General features: G+C 47.2%; 1 protein-coding gene across 1 annotated transcript in view; it reads right to left on the bottom strand.

Annotated features, from left to right (window-relative positions):
• Snx9 (sorting nexin 9) overlaps positions 1–22,964 on the bottom strand; it is an 80,533-nt gene that overhangs the window by 18,773 nt on the left and 38,796 nt on the right. Inside the window, exons 3-9 of the mRNA XM_051164638.1 lie at positions 21,184–21,258; positions 19,506–19,631; positions 12,010–12,175; positions 7,493–7,643; positions 5,715–5,799; positions 2,096–2,221; positions 1,875–1,992 (exon numbers count right to left, since the gene is read on the bottom strand). Coding sequence (XP_051020595.1) covers positions 1,875–1,992; positions 2,096–2,221; positions 5,715–5,799; positions 7,493–7,643; positions 12,010–12,175; positions 19,506–19,631; positions 21,184–21,258 — 847 coding nt within the window. The remainder of the gene's footprint in view (positions 1–1,874; positions 1,993–2,095; positions 2,222–5,714; positions 5,800–7,492; positions 7,644–12,009; positions 12,176–19,505; positions 19,632–21,183; positions 21,259–22,964) is intronic.

The following is a 22,964-nucleotide window of genomic DNA, read 5'->3' as shown; positions in this document are numbered from 1 at the left end:
AAAACATGAACTGGAAACAAATCAAGAGTTTTGAAAAGCTCGGACTTAAAGCAGAAAGGATGCCTAGAAGGACAGGAGCACCATCTGAGCCGGCTGTAGAATGCTTTGTGTATATGTTGACACTGAGTAGAAGGCAGCTACAGTCTCCAGCACCCTGAGGTCCACTGCCTGGCACCAACCAGCTCTATGGAAACACTGCAGCATCACTAACAGGACTGCTGGGATGGATGTCCTACGGAAACACCACAGCATCATAGGTCCACCGGGATGGATGTGTCTACCTAGGAGCAGAGCAACCCTCTCCATCTTAGTGTGACAATTTCAAGTTTTTGAAGTTTCCAAAAGAAAGAAACAAACAAACAACTTATTTAAAAACTAAAAATTTCACTTTCCACCAAAACCTAAAACCAACCAATCAACCAAAGAAAAACAAACAACCCTCCAGAGGAGAGTATTCTAGCTAAATATTAGCTGGCTCCTATCTCATAACCTAAATATAAGAAGCTTCAGGGTCAAACACAAATTCCTGTTCAGGAAGACAGAGAGAGCCTGTCTGAAGCTTTTGGAGTCTGCACTATGAAGAGCAAAGTGCCCACCTGTAAGGGCAGAAAGGAAAGCACTCAGGAAGTGTGCTGGCACACTAGGATGGCCTGGGGACAGGGTGTGGATGCAAAGCCGAGGTCAGATTATTTGTGGTCCCTCCTTACACTCCTCAACTCTTGCTGAGGGTTGAGGCTTCCTCAGCCTCTCTCAACCTTTGGGGAGCATTCCTCTTCCCTCCAAGCCCCTCTCCCCTCTCTCCCAGACCTGTCTAGATCTGGCCAGTTAAGCCTCACTCTCTTACTCCGACTACTCCTTTCTATACTGAAGGTTTTGTCATGTGAACACTTTCCACTTATCTTTCTGTGCTCTGAGTCACACTCACTGAGTCCTCATGCTTATCTCTGTCTCACACTAGAGGACACTTAGATCTGAGAGGATGACAGTTTCCGAGGACAGACAAACCCTTTCTGACCAGACGTTTAGGAGGTCAGGGAGCAGGTGGGCTTCTTAGCAGAGGAAAGGATATTCATTTATAAAGCTGATTTTTTTTTTTTTTTTTTTCGAGACAGGGTTTCTCTGTGTAGCCTTGGCTATCCTGGACTCACTTTGTAGACCAGGCTGGTCTCGAACTCACAGTGATCCGCCTGCCTCTGCCTCCCGAGTACTGGGATTAAAGGCGTGTGCCACCACGCCCGGCTATAAAGCTATTTTAACTATTTTAAGTTATGTGTGTGTGTGTGTGTCTATGTGTAGCTGTGTGTACACGGATGCAGGTGCTGGTGGAGGCTGAGACCGGAGGGTAACTGTGACGTGCCCATCACAACTGCTAGAAACTGAAGCTGGCTGTCTGAAAGAGCAATGGCCATCCTTAACTGCTGAGCAACTCCAGACCTTGCTTACCAGAAGATTCTGGGAGCAGGACAAAGGGGAACAAATAGGAACTTCAAACAAACAAACAAACAAACATACATATGTGAGAGGCTTCTAATGAGTAATGAAGAACCCAGGAGAAAGGTCTACCTCATGTACAACCCGGAGGCTCTGACCTCTCCACATGACACACAGATCGGGTGGCAGAACCTTCTCTTGTCCTTTGGGTCTCAAAGTTTTGCTTTCATTTTAGGCTGTGGAGATAACGTCTATTTTCTAAGGTTCCATTCTCACACTTTAGCACAGTTTGCCAGAAGTTTCTATCAGGTGCTCAGGTAACGTCCACATTTCGGCACATCTCTTCACAGCGACAGTAGTTACTACTCCCCACGCCTGCGTATCAGAAGGAGCCTGCCTGCGGCTCTCCCTGTGGCATTTTCAACAGCATTGCTCACACTCACCTGTGACCTGCTTGTCTGGAAGAGAAGGGATGGGAATGGCAGACCCAAACTTAACCAGGAGACGCTCATACAGCCAGTCAAAGTGCTTGTATCTGTGGTTCACAGAGCGGTTAGTGTTCTACAGAACAAGGGAAAGAGACAAAAGCATCATCAGTGCCACATACTGAAATGGAGGAGAACGCAAGCTGCAACCAGCCCGGTTTTGAGGGTTAGGTACTCACAGTGGGCGTTAGCTGATACTCAATGTAGCTCTTCAGGCCGTACATCTTGGAACCTTTCCGGGGATCTGCTACCACACAGTCAAACGTAGAGGTAGGGTAAACCCACATTGGGCCATAATCTCCAACCTGAACAATGATCCAGGACAAGTTAATTCTGTAAGTGGGAAAACGGTAATACGACTGCAATTGAGTGGATAGCAAGTCCTTTCAGAATTGGTACCCTACGGCAGCCGTTCCTGCTCCTATTGGAGAAGGAAAGACTGGTCTGGAGTCCTAGCAGACATCTCATCTGAAAACCCAGTTGTTCAGATGAACCCACCGCACCCGGGCATCTTGTCTCATAAGGAAGACAAACTAGCTCCCATCCAAGGAGCTGAAGTACAGAGCACTTCCCACAGATGACAACTTAGAGCCAAATGGGACAAAGCTCGCTCACTCTCACTCTCTCTAACTTTTAAGATCAATCGTTCTTTTATTAAACAAAAGTTTAAATACCAAGATTTGTCAATGATGTCATAGTCTCAATTTTTGTATGCACTCTCATCTGGTTTTTAACTTACTCCAAGGCTGACTGGTAAAACAGTTTTCAAATAAGTAACTGGCCGATGATGATGCCTGGAGCAGCATTGGTCTAACTTCAAAAATGAGTTATGAGACTGACCACATGCCATTACTTCAGGCATGGTGTGTGTTGGGGCATTCTGCTTCTCAAAGTCAAGACCCAAAGCTGGGTATGGTAGCACACACCTGCAATCTCGGGAGGCTGAGGGAGAAGATTGTGGGTTACACAGTAAGATCCTGTTACCAACAAAACAACACACCACCACCAAAAAATAAAATAAAATCCAAAAAAGGGAGAGCAAGACCCAGGCTAACATCTTTCCCCAGGGACTCATTGTGTGAGTGCAGAAGCAGTCACCAGCTGACTTGCTGTCTCCAAGCAGCATGCCTGCCAGGCCTTCAGCGCACTGCCTGCCTGTTCTTCTGCCCTGTCCTTTGTGCATCCATGATAGAGGCACAGGCTCAGAAGGTCGGGCGAGGCTTCTCACACTTGCACTATTCCCAGGGGTTTGCTTGGAGTGGACAAGGAAGGGGAATAGCTGAGCTCCACGTGGGGCATAGAGAGCTGGGGTGCCAGTCTTAAGCTCTGATCATCCCCGCTGTCCCGAATCTGGCTGTCTTCATCCTGTTAAAACTGCATCCAAGGTGAGAGGGGTGGCTATAGAGGACCATGGATGCCAGAGCTAACCCACGGGCTCATAGCCAACCCCCCTATAGAAGCTGGTTCTGGTCCATGAATTCCCAAATGGAAGGAAATGGTTACAGATATGGAAGCTCCATATTACAGGGCAATGAATTAACAAAGAATATAAAGGGAGAGCTGGATATGGTGGTTCATGCCTGTAATCCTAGGACATAGAAAGTGAAGGCAGGAGGGTCAGGAGTTCAAGGCTAGCCTCAGCTACATTGAGATCCTGTCTCAAAACAAAAATACAAGCAAAACCCCCTCAAAACCTAACCAAACAAAATGGGAAATGCAGGATGGGGCCACTAAGTCAGGAAGGAGTGTGAGGACTTGAGATGATTAATAAGGCACCAAAGAGGTGTCTAAGAATACACAAAAGGACAACACAAGCCCTGATTGCCATAAGAACACGTTGTCTTCCTGGACTAGTACAGAAAAATAAAAGTGAATTCTGTACTTTGGAAATAAGGTGAAGAACTAACACACTGTCTGCAAATGGAGCAATGTTTCTGGCAAAGGGAGCCTCACTTGTGGAGCAGGGTGTCTGCCGCTCTTTCCTGTTTGTTTGTTTGTTTGCTTGTTTATTTTGGGACAGGCCAGCTATACCGTACTTGCTAGCCCAGAACTCAGGACACAGGCCAGGTCGGCTCCAAACCTACAGCAGCAGCCCTTCCGCCTCTGACTCCTGAGGATGAAGAGTGCACCCAGTGCCACCGTGCCCAGCGATAAGACAGGTGTCAACTTTGCAGTGAGGGAAGCATGGTTAGAAGTGAACAGCAGAGCAGCAGCAGGTGGAGCAGGGGAGACAGCTCTGGGCAAGCAGGGCCGGCAAGCACAAAGGGACAGGAAGCGCGCCCATCTCTCACTCTGTCAGGGGTGGATGAGGGAACGCAAGGTGGAGTCACTAAGTCACAGAGGTGGCTGAGGACTGGAGCCGCTTAATAAGACACCAAAGAGGTTTCTAAGAATAGACAGTGAAGCTGCCTCAGGGGCTATGTCCAGGACATGGCGTTCAGGACAGCAACTGAGGGCCTGTCTTGAGCAGCAATCCTCCAAAAAGGGGAGAAAGGGCAACTGGCCGACTCTCCAAGCTTAGCAGACCCTATGGTATCAGCGAGTAATGTCAGTTTTTATCCTAAGCACAAACCAGGTCTGTTTTTCCTTCGCCTCCTGAAGACTCAATGGCTTTTCCATTTCCTTTGCTATGCAGAAGCTGCACAAGCAGGCCTGCCCACAGGCTCATGAGTGTGCCTCTACCAACACTCATGGACAAAGCACAGGCTGGACTTCTTGCTCTGTTCTGCCATTGTCACGCCTGTGACAAAGTCCACATTAATGTGTGAGGGGCAGGCCACGGGCTCTTAGCTCCACAGAGCTTTAAATTTAGTAAGAAAACTCGTGATGTATGTATTTTTGGTTTTCCTCAGCCTGGTACAAACAAAGATTCAAATCTTCTTAAATCAAACTGCTCAGATGACAGTTACTGCAAACATGCCTTGAGGGACAAAGAGTACAGGTGGCTTTGGGACATTACACCTCTGTTTGGAGGTTCCTAGAATTTGAAGCTTTTATAGATGAGGGAAAATAGTAATTAAAGGGTCCACTATCACTCCTGGTGTTTTATCATGCGTCCCCTGAAACCGTCAGAAAGCTGGTGGTCCCTCACACTTGTCTGCAACCATGGTGATTACATCCAAGGCTTCCCTCGGCTACAGGTTAAGTCAACAGGGTTCCAAAATAGTCACAGCAGCCCCCTGCCTAGAATTTCACTTGGGATTCATTGGGTATTGCTTAGATAGACAATGCGTTAACTATTGAAATATGGGGTGAAACCAAAGAGCCCCCGCCATATTACGTAATAACCATTTTACCAAGACAGAGTCAACTGTTCGCGGTGCCATTAACTCCCAGCTGTCATTTGGTAGCCCTTACCTCTTGAGCTGACAGCTGGGCTACTGGAAGAAATTCTATTCCCAGCATAGTGGGAAAAACACCTTCAGTCTAAGGGTGTGCTTCTACTTTCATCAGAGTAGAAACCTAAATATTTTAACTGAGCCTATTGGGTAAATAAATATGGCTGGTAGAAAAACAGAATATAAAATAAATTCTAAGTCTTAAAGTCTCAGAAAAGAAAAGGAACAGTATTAACATGTATGAGGGATGGTTCAACATTAATAGTGGAAAGATAAAAATGGAGGAAAGTGAGAAGCCAAAACAGTCATTAGTTTATGCTATTCATCTTTAGTACTCTTAATAACTCGTCAACTCTCTGGGACAGAGTACTTAAAAATACTTCCAAAGCACTGCCGTGCTGAACGTGGCTGCTGTAAGAAGCTTTAACTGAAGCAAACAGACAGGGCCGAGCAGACTCACAATGATGGGGATCTTCTCCTTGGGCTTCGCCAGCTGCTTGGCCAACAAGTACTGTTCTAGGCCGGGTTTCGCAAATCCAGGGAATCTGATCATGGAGAAAGTGCCTGTCAGTCTGTGTCCTTCCATACAAATCCTACAGTCCCCACCACGCGACCGACTGTTAACGCTCCAGTCTTAACCTTGTTCTGTCTTTCAGATGGAGACTGTGAAGTGAAACCAATATAATCAGATGGCCCAATGACCTGTTAGCTACTCAGTGATCTTGAGCGGGAAAAGAGAGCTTACGGCAGCAGTGAGTGTGGTGCTGACAGGCACTCTACCCGCCGAACTGAGTTGGAAAGAAGCTATTAGCAGGAACGGAGCGAAGGGCAGATGTCAACAGAGTCCTCCTGGCTCCCAGGACACAGCATGGCAATTGGACTTGGCCACATGGAGCCACCTGCTAACACGTCTACATCTATGTAGTCAATTATTAAGTAAACAGCAATGCACTCTATTAATTTCGCCCACTGTCACGATGCACTCCCACAATGCTGCAGTACATTTAAATTCCCAGCCTCCTCTTCTGGCACAAGCCTTATGTTCTACACCTAGACCATAGCTAACATATAAAGTGGATGCTGAAAGCACTGAGTACTCAGAGTACAGAAAGGCTTTAAGTTACTCTCTGTACCAAAAAGAGGCAGACGACTTGGAGGTGCTCTAATTGGCTTCAGTCTGGAATGGCATTTTAGAGCACACGGATCTGTAACTAAAGCCAGCCTCTTTGCTTCAGACACGAGGCAACTGGGCTGAAACAGGGTCCCGGGAGTCTGGAATCCTGATTCGCCCACATCTGTGTGAACGTGAGCACTGTACCCACCGTAGGCTTCCGTTTTCCCTGCAGTAAAGTGGGAATGCCACATACCACAGAGGGAGGCGAGGGCACATGAGCCACTCCACACAATGCCTGCCACATGGGACGCGAGTAACAGTAAAACCTCAGGACAGTTGCTACTAACATTATTTTTAGCTTTCTGTAGCTAAAAAAATTTCCTAATAATAATTATTTTTATTGATGAACCATTAGTCTATCATGGAGTTTATCAGTAAAAGCAGTAAAAAAGCACTTTGAGGTTTTTTTGAGGTCCAGGCTGGCTTCAAACTTGCTACACACAGCTGAGTAATAGCTTGAACCCCAGAATCTTGTGTTCCCACCTGCCGTGCGCTGGACTACAGATGTGTGCTCCACCTGCTATGCACTGGACTACTGGTGTGTGCTCCACCTGCTGTGCGCTGGACTACTGGTGTGTGCTCTACCTGCCGTGCGCTGGACTACAGATGTGTGCTCCACCTGCTGTGCGCTGGACTACAGGTGTGTGCTCCACCTGCTGTGCGCTAGACTACTGGTGTGTGCTCCACCTGCTGTGCGCTGGACTACAGGTGTGTGCTCCACCTGCTGTGCGCTAGACTACTGGTGTGTGCTCCACCTGCTGTGCGCTGGACTACAGGTGTGTGCTCCACCTGCTGTGCGCTGGACTACAGATGTGTGCTCCACCTGCTGTGCGCTGGACTACAGATGTGTGCTCCACCTGCTTGGCTGGAGGCTTTTTAATTGAATAAACACTTCCTTACTAATCCTATGAAACTGATAAAATGAAATCAGCTTCTAATAGAAGATTAACGGCCAAAAACCCTCCAAATTCAGTAGATTACTGGATAGAAAAAAAATCAAACTTCATTTGCACTGCTGTGTGTGGTCTGTGCACCCTCTGCCCCTCCTCCCCCCGTAAGCTTACTTGTTAAGGGGCAGCTTCATGGAAGAGGCGCCTGGACGACTGCTTCCCCGCGTGGTGCCTCCTGTTTCAGCTGACTCTGAATCCTTAAAGTAAGGTGATGAGGACTTGGGGTCGTCCCATTCTTCATCCCACTCATCCTCATCACCAGTTGCTGTAAGTGGGGAAAACAAAAACAGAAACAGCAAGAAAGAAAACAACAGTGAGACTGCTGAGCACTGGGGTTTAAGGAGAGGGAGAGCAGTGTGCAGTGCCGACTGCCCAGTGGATCTGAAGAATGCGGGCTTTGCAGTCAGTCTTAAGGCCTGATTGACAAACCCTGATTTCTTTTAATGCAAAAGACAAGTCAGAAACAGATTAAACAGCAGCCAGGATAACAAAATCTTAGCGAGTGCCTTGAGACGACACAAGGCACAGCATCTTCAATTAGTGCTGCTGGGAAAATGATATCTGCACATAGAAGAATAAAACCAGGCCCTCACCTTACATCATATATAAAAGCAAACAGAAAGTCAGTTACTTAAATGTCAGTTCCCAAATCATCAAACTCCCAGAGGACAATGGGAAGAAAACCCTGATACTGTCCTCAGCACTACGCTTAGATGTCACACCAGAGTCGGGGGACTAAAGCAAAGATAACAAGTAGGACCACATCCAAGCAACAGGCTGGTGCACAGCAAAGGGAGCAACAGTCGGTGGTGAGCATGCACCTAGATAGAGTACCGAGGGAGATACAGGGCGAGTATCCCAAACACACAGGGCCTCACACAATGCATAGTGAAGGGTCAGAAAGAAGGCTTACAGTTAAGAGCTCTGGCTGCTCCCAGCACACACATGGTGGCTAGACGAAGTCTGTAACTCTAGTTCCAAGGGATCCAGTGCCCTCTCCTGGCCTCTGAGAACACTGCACACTCACAGTGTACAGATACACATATAGGCAAAACACTCACACATATAAAACAAAAGTAAATAAAATCCCCCCAAAGCAACACCCCCTCAACCATCCAATAGTGAAAAGGCAAACACGAGGCCTCTTGGCTCATGGGTTCCCTTTCTGCAGTTTTCGTTATCTGTGGTCAACCATGGCCTGGGACACAGTTTAAGGAAGCATCAATGTAGTAGCTGTGGATAATGCAACCTCACACCTTCCTGTTCCATCCTGTTTGGGGTGTGAACGTTTCCTCAGCCCAGCCAGTACAGGTTGTTACCATGGTTATTAGATAGGCTGCTGCAGAACCACAGTGCTTATGCTAACAATGGTACAGGAAAGCACAAGAACGGTGCCAAGGCCAACCATTATACCCAAGAAGACCTGTAAAGTCCTTTCCTTAAATGAAAAGTGAAAGGTTTTTTTTTCCACTTACACAGGAAAGAAAAAAGTTGTATCAATTATGGTTGCTAAGAGCTACAGGAAGATTGAATTAAAGTTGTAAAAATCTCTCTGTATATACAGACGTACAAATGTATGTTTATATCATTCATGTATGTCCTTGTGTCTGTGTAAATGTGGAGGTCAGAGGGCAGCTTATTAGAGTCAAGTCTCTCCACCTCCTGTGTGGAGCCCAGGAACCAAACTTGGGTCGTCAGTGGCAGGCAACACTTTTACCCTCTGGGTCACACTCCCAGCACCAATATCACACTAGTTATCAGAAAAATGCAAAAGAAAACCACAATGAGCTGTCACCAAACCTGTTAGGGTGGCCATGATCAAAAGGTCAAGAGGTCAGAAGCAATGGCCAAGGGTGCAGAGAAAATGGAGCCTTGATAGGAACGGGAACCAGTGCGGAATGATGGACATCAGTGCAGTTACAGAAAGGTATGGGGACAGAAGCAGGGGAAATGACTCATCTGCCCGTTAGGAATTAGAGCAGCACCTTGCAGCCACCTTTGCTCTTGCGTTCACTGAAGCACTACTTGTGGTAGCCAAGATGTGGAGTCAACCTCGTGTTTGCCAGCACGTGGACTATGAAGAAAGTGTGGGGCACAGGCACAACGTGGATCATTTAGCTTGAGAATAGGGATCTTGTCTGCAATAAATCTGGATGATACTATAATACTTAAAACAACCCCACACCCAGAAGGCCAAGCACTAGCACAAATCATATGTAGAATCTTAAACACTACTAAGTGTGTGGAAGCAGAGAAAAGAACTGTGGCCACTAAGGGTGGGGTAGGATGTGGGTGGGATGGGGAGAGGATGCAGGGATGTAGGCAGGATGGGGAAAGGATGCAGGATGTAGGTGGGATGGGGAGAGGATGCAGGGATGTAGGCAAGATGGGGAGAGGATGCAGGATGTAGGCGGGCTGGGGAAAGGATGCAGGATGTAGGTGGGCTGGGGAGAGGATGCAGGATGTAGGTGGGCTGGGGAGAGAATGCAGGGATGTAGACAGGATAGGGTAAGGATTCAGGGATATGGGGTGGCATGGGGAGGGGATGTGGGGATGTAGGTGGGATGGGGTGGGGATACAGGGATGTAGAAGGGATGGAGAGGCATTGCAGGGATGTAGATGGGAGGATAAACAGTGCAGCTTTCAGGAGTAAGTCATGAGCTATTATGCACAGCGTGGGGTAAATGTTAGTGTTTTATTGTATACTGGAAGTTTGCCAAGAGATTTTAGATGCTCTCAGAAAGCATATATATGTGCACATGTGTGTATGCTTGCACACACACATACACACACACACACAATATGAGGTGACATCTATGTTAATTTCAAATGGCAGTAATCACTGTCATATATATATATGTATATATATATAAATCAAGACATCATGCTGCATAGCTTAAATACAGATGTATGTGCATGCGTACACACACGTGCACATATATGCATGTGCGCGAGTGTGATTTTGAGATAGGGTCTTACTGTGTAGATTTGGTTTTCCTGTAACTCACTTTTATAGACCAGGCTGGCCTCAACGATCAGAGATCCACCTGGTTCTGCATCCCAAATGCTGGGATTAAAGGCATACGCCACCACTCCTGGCATTAAATACAGAAAACTTTCAAAAGCACTGTTTTTCACTCTGGCTGGCTTCTGATTAATACCGACTATAACAGTATGTTCCTGGTGCCCAAGAAAAGCCTTGACATGGACAAATTTAGCCATACAAACTTACATGTAAGCAAAAACCAAAACCAAAACAAACTTCTTAACTCAAAGATATCAGAGAGGAAAAAGGATAACACCGCTAAAGGATAACTCCTTAATGACGGCAGATGGGGAAAAGTGGAAGTAAATGACCTCTGCTGTTAGGCTCTGTCCTGCCACACAGAAGCTGAGAGACACATGCCAAAAGCAAAGAGGAAAAGTTAGAGACTGTGAGAACAGAGCAGCCTTGTATCTCTTTAGTTCTAGAGACACAAACATCCTTTGGAGGGGTGGCAATACCTGTATTATGTGTGTATGCGTGTATGCACATTTTGTGTGTGGTCCACAAGTACATGGAAACTGGAGGACAACTTTGGATGCTGTTCCTCAGGAAAGCCATCCATCTTTTCTTTTTGAAATTTTACTTTTATGTTTATGTGTACCATATGCATGCAGTGCCCATGGAGACCAGCAGGGGGCATTGTATCCCTTGGAACTGTTACAGAAATTGTTAGCCACTGTGTGAGTACTGGGATATGAACTGAGTCCTCTCCAAGTCTGGCCACCTTTTTTTTTTTTTTTGGAGACACAGGCTGTCCAGTGAGCCTTAGGGATCTCCATGTCAGTGCCACCATGCCTGGCATTTTAAAAATAGGTTATGGGGATCAAACTCAGATCCTCTGATCCCCCACCCCAGACAGCCAATTTGTTAATCATTGAATTACTTCCCCTTCAAGAAATCTCTCCTCTGCTTTAAATCCAGTCATATGTCGTAAGCAGAGGCCCTGGTCCTCATGCCTCGGCAGCTCCTGGATGAGCGTGCCTGAGCAGACTCGTCAGGCACTCTAGAGTAAAGCTCACCACCAGAAAAGAACAAGCCACGAATGACTGAAAACTTAAGAGTTTTCACCACATCTCACCCTCTGTGAAGAGGAGAGTGGCTGGAGATGAAGTAAGTAGTCAACCACGCCACGACACAGCCTGCTGAAAACTCCCTGGGCTACAGGGTTCTACCAGTGTCCACGCTGGAGAACACATGCCCGTGCTGGGGGTGGCAATGACCCTTGGTCAGCCTGGAGTGCCCCATGTTAGAAGGAGAGGGCCTGGAAGCTCTCCACATCCTCTGTCATCTCCTCATCTGAATGCTACTTCATATCCCTCGACTTTCTCTTGTAATAAACTGGGAACAGGAAGTCAAGTGACTCCCTGAGTTTAGTGCACTGTTCTAGCAAGTTCATGGATCCTAGGGTGGAGCTCCTGGGAGACACCCACTGGTCCAAGGAGACATGTCAGTGCTGAGAGAGACTACAGGTCCCTCCATCCAGAGTCGCTGCGCTCTGTTGAGTTTGAGAATAGCAAGATCAGCCTGCTCTCCCTGTCTGTCACGCAGTTTCCTGTGAGCCACTCAAGTGCAAATTTCCCCTCACCTGGTCCTTGGTAGGCCTGAGGGTGGCCGAAGGCAGTGTCCCAGTTGTTAGCGCTGTTCCTCTGAGCACCAGCCCCGTCTGTCCTGGTGCCCCAGGCATCTGAGCTGTCCCAGTTCCCAGATTTAGGGGCATTCCAGGCTGACCAGGGGTCATTGCCACCACCAACCTGTGTGGGAAGGGAAAAGGAGAAAGACTATTTGTGACTTCTAGAAACTGCCCCCAGTCAGCAATGAGCTGACAGGACAACCAAGGACAATAAAAGTGCAGGCAGCGTCAATGTGACTGTACTTAAATCTCTACACCCTGACCCAAATCAGTCAGCCTTCACTGATGTGCACATCCTCCTTGTCAGCCAGAATGCCAGGATACATGTCATTACCAAAGCCTTCACCACGGACCTTAACTGCTCTTAGGCAGGTACTTTAAACTGTATCTTTAAGTAGGTGTTAAATCTCATTTTTAAAAAGTAATAGACATTTTTTAAAAGTTCAAGTGGAGTAAAAGATAAGTAGTTGAACAGCAGGTGTGCCACTTTGGGATGTCTACCTGAGTGTATGAAAAACACTCCTGGTTCTGTAACTCACTGATTATGTCTGACCTCTTTACCTAACCCCCTACCCCAACTAAATTAAGCCCTGCTCAGCACCCAGGAGCAGTATATTCAACATATCTGTACATCTGAAACTTTATATCTAAAAGCTATCAAAGCCTCCTAAGACAGACAAATATACATGTGCTGGCTGGATGACAGGATGGTTATTTCAAGTCATCTACTGAAAGGAATGACAGCACTAGCTAAGTGACTGAGGAAGCCAGCCTTGTATCTGACTGTCGCACCAGAAGGGCCTCAGGAGGGCCACAAAGGTAGCAGTGGCAGGTGTGGACACTGCACACTCACGTATCTATAATCAGAGGAGTTAATACTCATGACATATGCAGTCACATGGTGTCTAATAAGCTAGTTTCTGAGAACTGTATCTCCAGGTGATTCCGCGGTCGTCTAAGCATCAGAGATGCTTGTAGAAACTTAGGTGGTACAAGCTCTTGTCCACCAAGGCTGCAGTGGATCCGTATGCGCTCCAGCCTACCACTCCTAGGGCTGTGACGAACAACACAACACAAGATTAAATCAGGTAGAGAATGACTCAATTACAAGACGCAGCACAGAAGGCATGTCTGCCATCGCTCACTGCTGCTGGGAGATGGAAGAGGGCTTTACAGTGAACTTCTTCTTCAAGAAATAGAAGTAGACTAAAACAGTGGGCTACCGAGAGTAGTGAGTGGTAAACAGTCCTTTACCATCCCTTACCATTATGCTCTACTGTGCATAACTGAATGTTCGGTTTTACACAATCGGCAAGTAGGTCAAGTAGGTGTGTTTGCACCAGTGTCACCACACCCACACCACAAACCTACACTACACCCATACACACACACCACACACACACACACACCACACATATATACACATACACACCACACACACTAAATACATTACACCACACACACCACACACACATACATACACATATGCCACACACACACACACGCGTGCGCATGCACATCACACATACGCATGCACACCACACACACACTCACACACACATATGACACAAAACACACACACATACACACACACATACACACACACACACACAGCCATGCATTCTGTTGCTGTTAGGCCAGTGATGATAACCACCAATGGGACTGTTCAGCTCCACTGTATTCACATATATAGCCCATCACTGACCCAAACACAGACTACTCAGTGCTCAACTTCATAGACCGTGTGACAAAGCCAGAATACTGGCCAGTTAGGTGGATACTGAACTGTTTTTATAACCATGAGGCCAAGTAAGTGTCACATGGTACAGTGAGTGACTGAAGCCTCAGGCTCGAATGTCTGCGTAGCTTGAACCCCAGCTTTACTACTGACTAGCTACTTGCATATGGGCAATTCATGCTTCTTAGCTCCTACACCTTAAAAATGGGCTCCCCAACACTACCCTCCTCAGAGGGGTTTGAACGTATGAATTGATAAATGCGTACAGTACAAAGTAATGATTCAGTTGTCTTTATATGTAGGGCTTCACCTGAAATATAAAGAATCAACTCTTGAGAGGCAGGAAGCCTAAGAGTCTGATGGCAGCCTGCTACACAGCACGTTCTAGAGGCTGCCTGGGCTACACAGTGAGACCCTGTCCTCAGCCCGCTACACAGCACGTTCTAGAGGCTGCCTGGGCTACACAGTGAGACCCTGTCCTCAGCCCGCTACACAGCACGTTCTAGAGGCTGCTTGAGCTACACAGTGAGACCCTGTCCTCAGCCCACTACACAGCACGTTCTAGAGGCTGCCTGGGCTACACAGTGAGACCCTGTCCTCAGCCCACTACTAGAGGCTGCTTGAGCTACACAGTGAGACCCTGTCCTCAGCCCGCTACACAGCATGTTCTAGAGGCTGCTTGAGCTACACAGTGAGACCCTGTCCTCAGCCCACTACACAGCATGTTCTAGAGGCTGCTTGAGCTACACAGTGAGACCCTGTCCTCAGCCCACTACACAGCATGTTCTAGAGGCTGCTTGAGCTACACAGTGAGACCCTGTCCTCAGCCCGCTACACAGGACGTTCTAGAGGCTGCTTGAGCTACACAGTGAGACCCTGTCCTCAGCCCACTACACAGCACGTTCTAGAGGCTGCTTGAGCTACACAGTGAGACCCTGTCCTCAGCCCGCTACACAGCACGTTCTAGAGGCTGCTTGAGCTACACAGTGAGACCCTGTCCTCAGCCCGCTACACAGCACGTTCTAGAGGCTGCTTGAGCTACACAGTGAGACCCTGTCCTCAGCCCGCTACACAGCATGTTCTAGAGGCTGCCTGAGCTACACAGTGAGACCCTGTCCCCTGTAATTACACAGAGAGAATGAAACCAGCAGCCCCTTGTGTAGTACACCTCTTCCTGTATGCCAAAGGAGGATGCCATGGTGACACTTCCAAATAGTTTAAATGCCAGGTGACATTACTGGAGACAGTTTTAAATAAACAGATGAAAACAGGCATTTAGGATATTATCTATGAGCTCAAGATCAGCCTCCTTCCTTCCCCACAGAGGAAGGCAGGAGTGCCTCCCGGTGAAGCTCAGCGCCAACACCCAACTCAGGGGCTTTGGTAGGAACACTTCTAGGTCTGAATGCAAGAGCGTGGTGTTTTCAAACTCCAGTGCCAGTGTAACAAGCTGGGCCACAATAGTCTGTTTTAAAGATCCTTTGGCCACCAATTTCTTTCCTCTTAACCCAACAATTTTGAAACCAGAGACTCAACCACACAGTGACCCTCTCTGTTTCTCAGCTAAGGGCTTCTCTCTCCCTAGGCTCCGCCCCCCTCCTCAGTCACTTCCACTGAGCAACACTGTCAGCCCTTTCTTTCCTGCCCCTTCCTGGTACCAGACTCTGCTTGATCTCCTGTCACTCACAGAATCAACCCCTTCATTAGGCCTCCCTGCCGCTGGAACAAATGCACCAGTCAGGCCTCAGGAAGTGTCAGCTGACGGCCTGCAGGTCCTAACTCTTCGACAATCACACGTGCCTGACCAGGCCCCAGGAGAGCTTCACTTTACACATATGAGAAGAGCACCTAAATGTCTATTCCTTCATGCTGTTACTCAGGTCTCAAATTTACCTTATTTATGGAGGAAGAAGGAGAAGGAGAAGAAGAAGAAGGGGGTGACTGGCTGAGACTTTCAATACAACCAATCTGAGCCAAAATGTCCACCTTAAAATAAAAAGGTACTCAGTGAGCATGAGGCAACACACAGCAAAGCTTTTACTCAAAAGCAGAAAGGAAATTCAAGGCATAGTCAGATTCACCAAAATGCCTAGCATGCCCCTACTCACAAACTGCACACACAGAAGGCCAGCTCTGCAGTAGCTGCATCTCCCCAAGCCTGTGCTTGCGATCACAACACAGTCCCACTGGGGCTAAAAAATAATCACAAGCTGCACAGGAGAGGGGCAAATATCATGCGTGCCATATAGCTAGCAGGATAAACTTGAGGAAAATACACAGTCAAGATTTCAAAATGCTGGGCTGAAGAGATGATGCAGCAGGTAGGAACACTGGCTGCATCTCCAGAGGACCCAGGTTCAATCCCCAGCACCCACATGGCAGCTCACAATTGTCTGTAACTCCAATTCCAGGGGATCCAACACCCCTACACAGACACACATACAAGTGGAATACTAGTGCACATAAAACTGAAAAATTAAATATATTTTTAAAAACTCAATATGTTAGGATTATAACCCTTTCCATTCAAAAGCACCAAGTGTAAGAGTCAAATCAGGATGCTGAAAGCTGCCCTGTTACCTCAGCGCAGACAAAGGGCCACAAGTGAGGGACAGAGGAGGCCAGCCGCTCTGGGAACCAAGAGGCAAGAGTACACATCCTCCGCTGTGTGCTCTTGCTAGAATGTGGCCACTGACTCACTTCCTGACAACTTTGGAGCCCAAGTCCCAGGTCCACATCTGCTCAGCATGGAGTGAGCACTCCTAATGCTTCCACTCTGTGAGGTTCAACTCTTGTGGTGTGAATGGCATCATCCTCATTTCATAGATGCAAATAAAAGCACATTTTGGAAGTCAAGGTGCAGAAAAGATAATCAAGACAGATTAACAGGACGCAGCTTACATTCTCACTCATGAATTAAAAAAAAAAATGACAACATATGCGAAGCTGTTTAGAATCACTAGGTCCAGGCAATGGAAGGCAGGGATCCCGAGTTACAGGAAATGGGATGAGGTCTACAAATGCCCCATTCTCTCCAGCAGAGACCACGCAGATCCCAGTGGTCTGTGACTTGGAGCCTGGGTATTGGGGTGGCATAGTGAAAGAGTGATGGAGGGCTGCTCCCAGGAAGCTCCCAGAGTCTACAGAGGAGCAGTCGGTCTGAAGTTGACACCTAATAACTTCCACAGGCAGAGATAGGATCAGGAAAGGAACAGAGTACAGTCCTCACACAGGACAGCTCCCAGTAGCCACAGCAGGAAGCCACACAGGACACAGTGCACTGGCCAGGGTTCACTTCAGCCTCAGGGCAAAGGTTTCCCTAAGTGAAGTATTCTTTCTGCTCACACGTAAAAAAGCTTAACATTGAAAAGAAATAGACATTATAAAATAATATATATATGTGTGTGTGTGTGTGTGTATCATGTAGTTCAAAATATTAAAAAGGGTGCAGGATACTCAGCATTGTAAAGCAAAACCATGAAGTTTGGCTTCCAATAAGAAAATTACTAGGGATGAAAAAGCAGGGAAATAACTCATATCAAAGGGGGAAAAAAAAATCAGCATCTGAAGCTGATCTCACCAGAACACGGGGCGTTCAAGTTTTACTGATGTAGAGGAAGCAACCTGAATGAGCGCCCAACAGGAGACAGCCCTAAACACAGAAAACAGCTGAGCTCCAGTGCGTTCAAGTGCACTGAGCCAACATGAATCCACAGGCGTCATCCACAACTATGCAAAAGAGAGAGGAAAACTCATTAGCTACCATTTGAAACAGTTATAAAACAATTTAGCTTGAAAACTAGCAACTGAAAAGAGAGAACTCTATTTATCCTGCACTATAAAAACTGGATCAGGGTAGCTAGGTGTCTCCAGCTGACGACAGGCTGTTGGCTGCACAGAAAAAAGCAAGGCCACAAGTGCAGGAGAAGGACAGCACCCATCGGTTCAGGCAATGGTGAGCGAGCAGCAGCAAGCTGTTACAGCAATGAGTGGTGCCAGAGCCAGCTGCAGCTTACTTTCTGGACAGAAGGAGAAGGGAGGGTGTTATCCAGCTAACCCAGTTATCATGTGGGCTCTACAGTGGGCTGACCAGATCCTGTGTCCTCGGATGTGCTGTGACATGAAGCCATCTCACACAGAACGTCTGATGGGAGCAGATTCAGCCCTGAGTTCTCATGGTCATGCGGGGACTGAGATGTTGCACAGTTGTGACTGAGCATGCTGGCGACACAGCGATGAGCGCTCCTGTACAGTGTCCCTGTGCACATCCTCGGGGAGCTCTCGTGTACAGTGTCCCTGTGCACATCCTTGGGGAGCCTCCACAGCAAGAGTCACGCTCCTGAACCTGAACGTGCAGCCCGAGCAGGGCAGCTGCATGCTGGGAGATGTGGAGACTGGGCTCAATTCTGAGTTCTAGGTGTGCAGACAAGACATGTTGAGGACAGTAATGTCCTCAGACAGAAGCCTCAGCTTCAGGAGGGACACCGAGGAGGATGGCCCATGGCCACCATGACTTTTCATATCTGTCTGAGCCGGGCCAGATCTGGAAGTAGCCCGCAATTGAGAATTAGTGAGCAATTCCCTAAGGTGGCTTTCCACCTAGCATTTTAACCAAACTAGCAAACCGAGTACAAAGGAAACACTAAGTTGTAAGACAGCCACGAGTGGGCTCTGGTTCCCGAGGCCCACTGTTTCCTTCCAGAAAACACTCCAAGTTCAACACATCCATACAGACTACAGTTTGCTAACTCCACCAGGAAGCCACCCTAGCCTGAGGCTAACCACAGGTGATGTCACTGTCTTGAAGGAGAGGCCTGGTGTACCCCAGGCTCCACCTTGCTCCCCACGTGGAGATGCACTGTGTTCCTGCTGCCCTTGGCCTTGCCTCTGGGCTGAGCAGCCACCTACACCCTGACAGACAAATTCCTTCGAGGAAGGAAAGATGCTCACATGACAGAACCTGTATGTTTTCCTATGTTGTTATTTACAGAGCTTGATCTCAATTCTACAGATGAATCTCTGAGAGAAATATAAACTATACCTACATTTTCTATTGCTCTTTTTTTGTTTTGTTTTGGTTTTTGAGATAGAGTTTAACTATGTAGCCCTGGCTGGCTTGGAACTCACAGAGACCCACCTACCTCTACCTCCCAAGGACTGGGACTAAGGTGTGCACCACTGTGCCATGGTTAACTGACACTAAGCCCTCTTAGAGCCAGCCTCTTAAGAGTGCCGGGTGCCTGGCTGTGCCGACTTTTACCTGTACTGTCTCTATGAGTCCACAACAAAGTCCCGGTCTAACCAAAACAGACACTGGCCTCCTCAGGGTCAGTGTCCTTCCTTCTTTGCAGGCTTTCATTTTGGAGAGTATTTGGCCTTTTGGGGGGTCTCTACTCACATCCTGATTCTCTCAAAAATGAATCTCAACATCCCATCTTTTACTTTATTACTAGTTTTGCAAACAGTCCTTAGCAGGTGTTTCAGGTGAGGCTTGTGTTAATACTCAGCAGGAATGCCACACCCCTCATGCCACACCCCTCACACTGCACACACCCATCACACCACAGTCCCTCATGCCCCCACCCCCCTCATGCCCCCTCCCCCACCCCTCATAGCTACTTTGATGCTGCTTTCAGAGAGCAGCGATGCTGCTGCCCCACATGCTTCTCCTCTGGCTCTCAGGAGAGCCAGCACACAGCAGGGTGAGCCATACCTGGTTACTGCTGTTGGCAGAAGACGCGTTGGCTTGAGCTGTGCTGGCTGAGAGGGAATCAAGGAAAGCCTGGTCGGCCACCGAATTTCCACAAGAAAACTGATCTTTTCCATCATTCGGTAAAATCTGAGTATTGGAAAGAACCACCATTCCTTTCATGACTTCATTTCAGTGAGGGCTTATGGGAGATAACAAGACAATGTACATGGAAAAGAACACACCCTCTTTAGGGCTGTCCATTTCCCGCTAAGCACTGTTTCTATTGCACTCTTTTGATAAGTTGCATCTTCATTTATATTTTACATTAAGCAGTCTTAATTTTTCTATTGATTTTTTTTTCTCTCTCATGTATGTGTAACTTAGACTGCTTAAAATTTCCAAGTATTTTTCATCCTTTCTGTTATTTATTTGGAGTTAAATTTCACTATAGCCTGGGAGGGCCCTTTGTGACTGGTCAACCCGCACACATTCTCTCTGTCGCTCTGTGTTGGGCGGTTGTGCTGGGGATCAAACCTGGGGCAGACAGTGCAGCGCTGAGCTGCATCGCTGACATGTTTAAACATGCTGTACGCTTTACAGCTCAGGACGTTACCTATCTTAGTTCACGGACATCTGTCATATCCTCTTGATGAATGGCCCTGCTGGTTCAACCATGTTCTCACTAATTTTAGCCTGTTGAACACATCCATTTCTGGTATAGGGAACTCACAGTCTTGAAAGATAAGCAAATCTAAGAAGCTGAAACTATTCCTCTTTAGAAGCAAACAATTCTATAAATAAAATGAATACCAGTATCAACCGAAACCCACGGGTTTCTCTCAGCCTTGTCCATTTTAGGATCTTAGCTGTGCAGTGCAAAGAGCCAGAACTGGAGTTGAACCTCAGGCTTTCAAACTATGCTCAGGAGCCTATGAACTGCTGGCACTGTATGGACAAAGCTATGGTATGTGTGATTTCTGGCGGTGGGGTGGGGGGCGGTCTACTGACTTCTCAGAGAGCCTAAGACTCCCCACCCCTCACTTTTAATGAAGGACAAGAGAACAGACAGATTCTTCCCCATTTTGCTGCTTGGTCCCATGGACATGTCCTTCTAGCAGCCTTCCTCTATGCTGGAGCTGACCCAAGGAATCCTCCAGTGCTATGCAGCTGTGCAAGGGATAGCCTCAGGCCAGTGCTTAGCACTGAGACTGCAGTAACCAGCAGGGGGAGCCAGGCAGCTGGCCCAGAGGACTGGCTGTCCCAGGCAGGGTCATCCTGAGGATGTTGGTGCTATCCTCTAAGGTAGCAGAGTGACCCATTAAAGACATCCTGTGTCAAGAGAGCAGTGGAAGGAAGTGCGAAGCCTAGCCTTTCAAAACTTTGTGATTAATCTACCACTGAGCACTAGGCAGCAGTTATTACACATCAGCAAAAGAAAAATGGGGATTTTTATTCAGAAAAATTAAAGGCTGTTCGTGGAAGGACATTATCTAAACATCTCTGTAGCTCAGGCCCACAGGTAATCTCTTTCTTTGTTTCTATTTCAATACATTTTCCAGTTTCACCTAATTAGTACCCATTACTTCCCCAGTGACAGTTTATTTTAAAACAGTTGCTGGCCTCCTGACAGCCTCTTAACTGAACAGCTGGAAGAAGCTACGGAGGAAGATCAGCCCTAGTCCGCAGCAGCAATCCTTACTTCCACATAGTCTGTAGGGACAAGCCCCTGCTCTCCTCTGCTGCTCCTTCCTTCCAGCCATCCTCCGCCGACATTCTATCAGAAGGACAAAGATAAAAGTTATAGTTAGGATTTCCTGTAGAAATTTTGTGATGAGAATCGTTAGAAATTTATTATTTTTTACATGAAAAGTAACATGAAGCTTTTTTTTTTGACTCTAGAGCTAATACTGTTCCAAACTTTACATTCTTAAGTCTTGCTTATTATAGAACATAATGTAATCTAACAATACAACTGAGCTGCAAGAAGTGGTTAAATGCTTACTTCCTTTGTGAATGTATGTGCAGGCGCACAGGGAGAGACCAGAGGTCAGCCTCGGATGCTGCTCTTTGGACATTACCCACCTTGTAAGAATAGGTACTTATCATTTACTGTGTGTAAAGATGCTCATGTGCACACCATGCCATCCTTGCACGGAGGTTAGAGGACGCCTCTCAGGAGGCAGGCTTTCTCCTGCTGCCATGTGAGTGTTGTGCTCATCAACTCAGGCGTGGGGCTCGGCTGGAGCCTTTGTCCACTGAGCCGTCTCACTGGCCCCCACTTCCTGTTTAGAAACTCTCGCTGGCCTGGAGCTCAGCAAACAGGGTAGGCTGGCTGGTCAGAGGGGCCCAGGAGGCTACCTAGCTCCACCCACTCATAAGGGGATTTTTCATGTGGGTCTGGGATTTGAACCTGGGTCCCTAAGCTTATAAGGCAAGTTTACCAATGGACCTATCTTCCCTTTTGAATATATTTTCTATACAAGTTATCCCAGAGAATAAAACTGAGAAATATAAAATAATCCCAGACTGGAAGGGGGGCCTAGGAAATGTGAAATAATAAAAGGATAGCTATAGAAAATGTGACCTTGTGCACTAACTATCACACACAAGGGTGAGTGTAGTCAATATTGTTTCATGACATTAATATTCCAGGGGATTTAAGTTAAAAATGTTTAAGTCAGCAATTAGGTTAATGGTATACTTGATAATATTAGGAAATTACTAATTTTATTAAAAGGCTGGAAAGCATTGTCATTCTGTCTTAAGACCAAATCTATTTCTCCTTGTTAGAAATACATTATTAGGGGCTGGGGAGGTGGCTCAGTGGCTAAAAGCATGCACTGCTGTTACAGAGGACATCCAGGCAAGGGCATGAGGTGGTTCTCAGCCATGTGCGACTCCAGCTCCAGGGGGTCTGGGGACCTCTTAAGGACTCTACAGGCACCTGCTGCACTCAGGTACACATACCCATCCACAGATACAACATTCATAATTTAAAATAAAAATAATTTTTAAAAGTACTTATTAAGGCTTTTGGTCTACTTTTGTGTGGACACTGTACACGTCTGTTTGTGTGTGTCTGCATGGATGTTTACAGGCGTGGGTAAATGAACACTTGTTGTTCCTCAGGCACTGTCCACTTTTTTTTTTTATAGATTGAGTCTCCTTCCCTCACTCCCTCCCCCTCCCCCTTCTCTTCCCTGTCTCTCTGAGGTGGATCTCAGCCAGCAGAGATTCCCAGGAGTCTATCTTTCTCCCGCCTCCTCAGTGCTGGGATCTCAGCTTTTTAAAACTGTGGGCTCTGGGAATGGAACCCAAGTCGTCACAGGCGCTTTGCTGGCTAGGGCATCTCCACAGCCTCCTGCTTTGTTTCTGAGATAGGGTCAGGTTGGCCATCAATATCTGACTCACGCGATCCTTCTGGCTAGCTCCCAAAATATCAGGGGGCACAAGTGCGTGCCACCAAATGTAGGCTACAAC

Source organism: Acomys russatus, chromosome 21, assembly GCF_903995435.1.
Source record: "Acomys russatus chromosome 21, mAcoRus1.1, whole genome shotgun sequence".
NCBI lineage: Eukaryota > Metazoa > Chordata > Mammalia > Rodentia > Muridae > Acomys > Acomys russatus.
The sequence above is the reverse complement of the archived record's forward strand: the minus strand, read 5'-3'. Positions and strand labels throughout refer to the sequence as shown.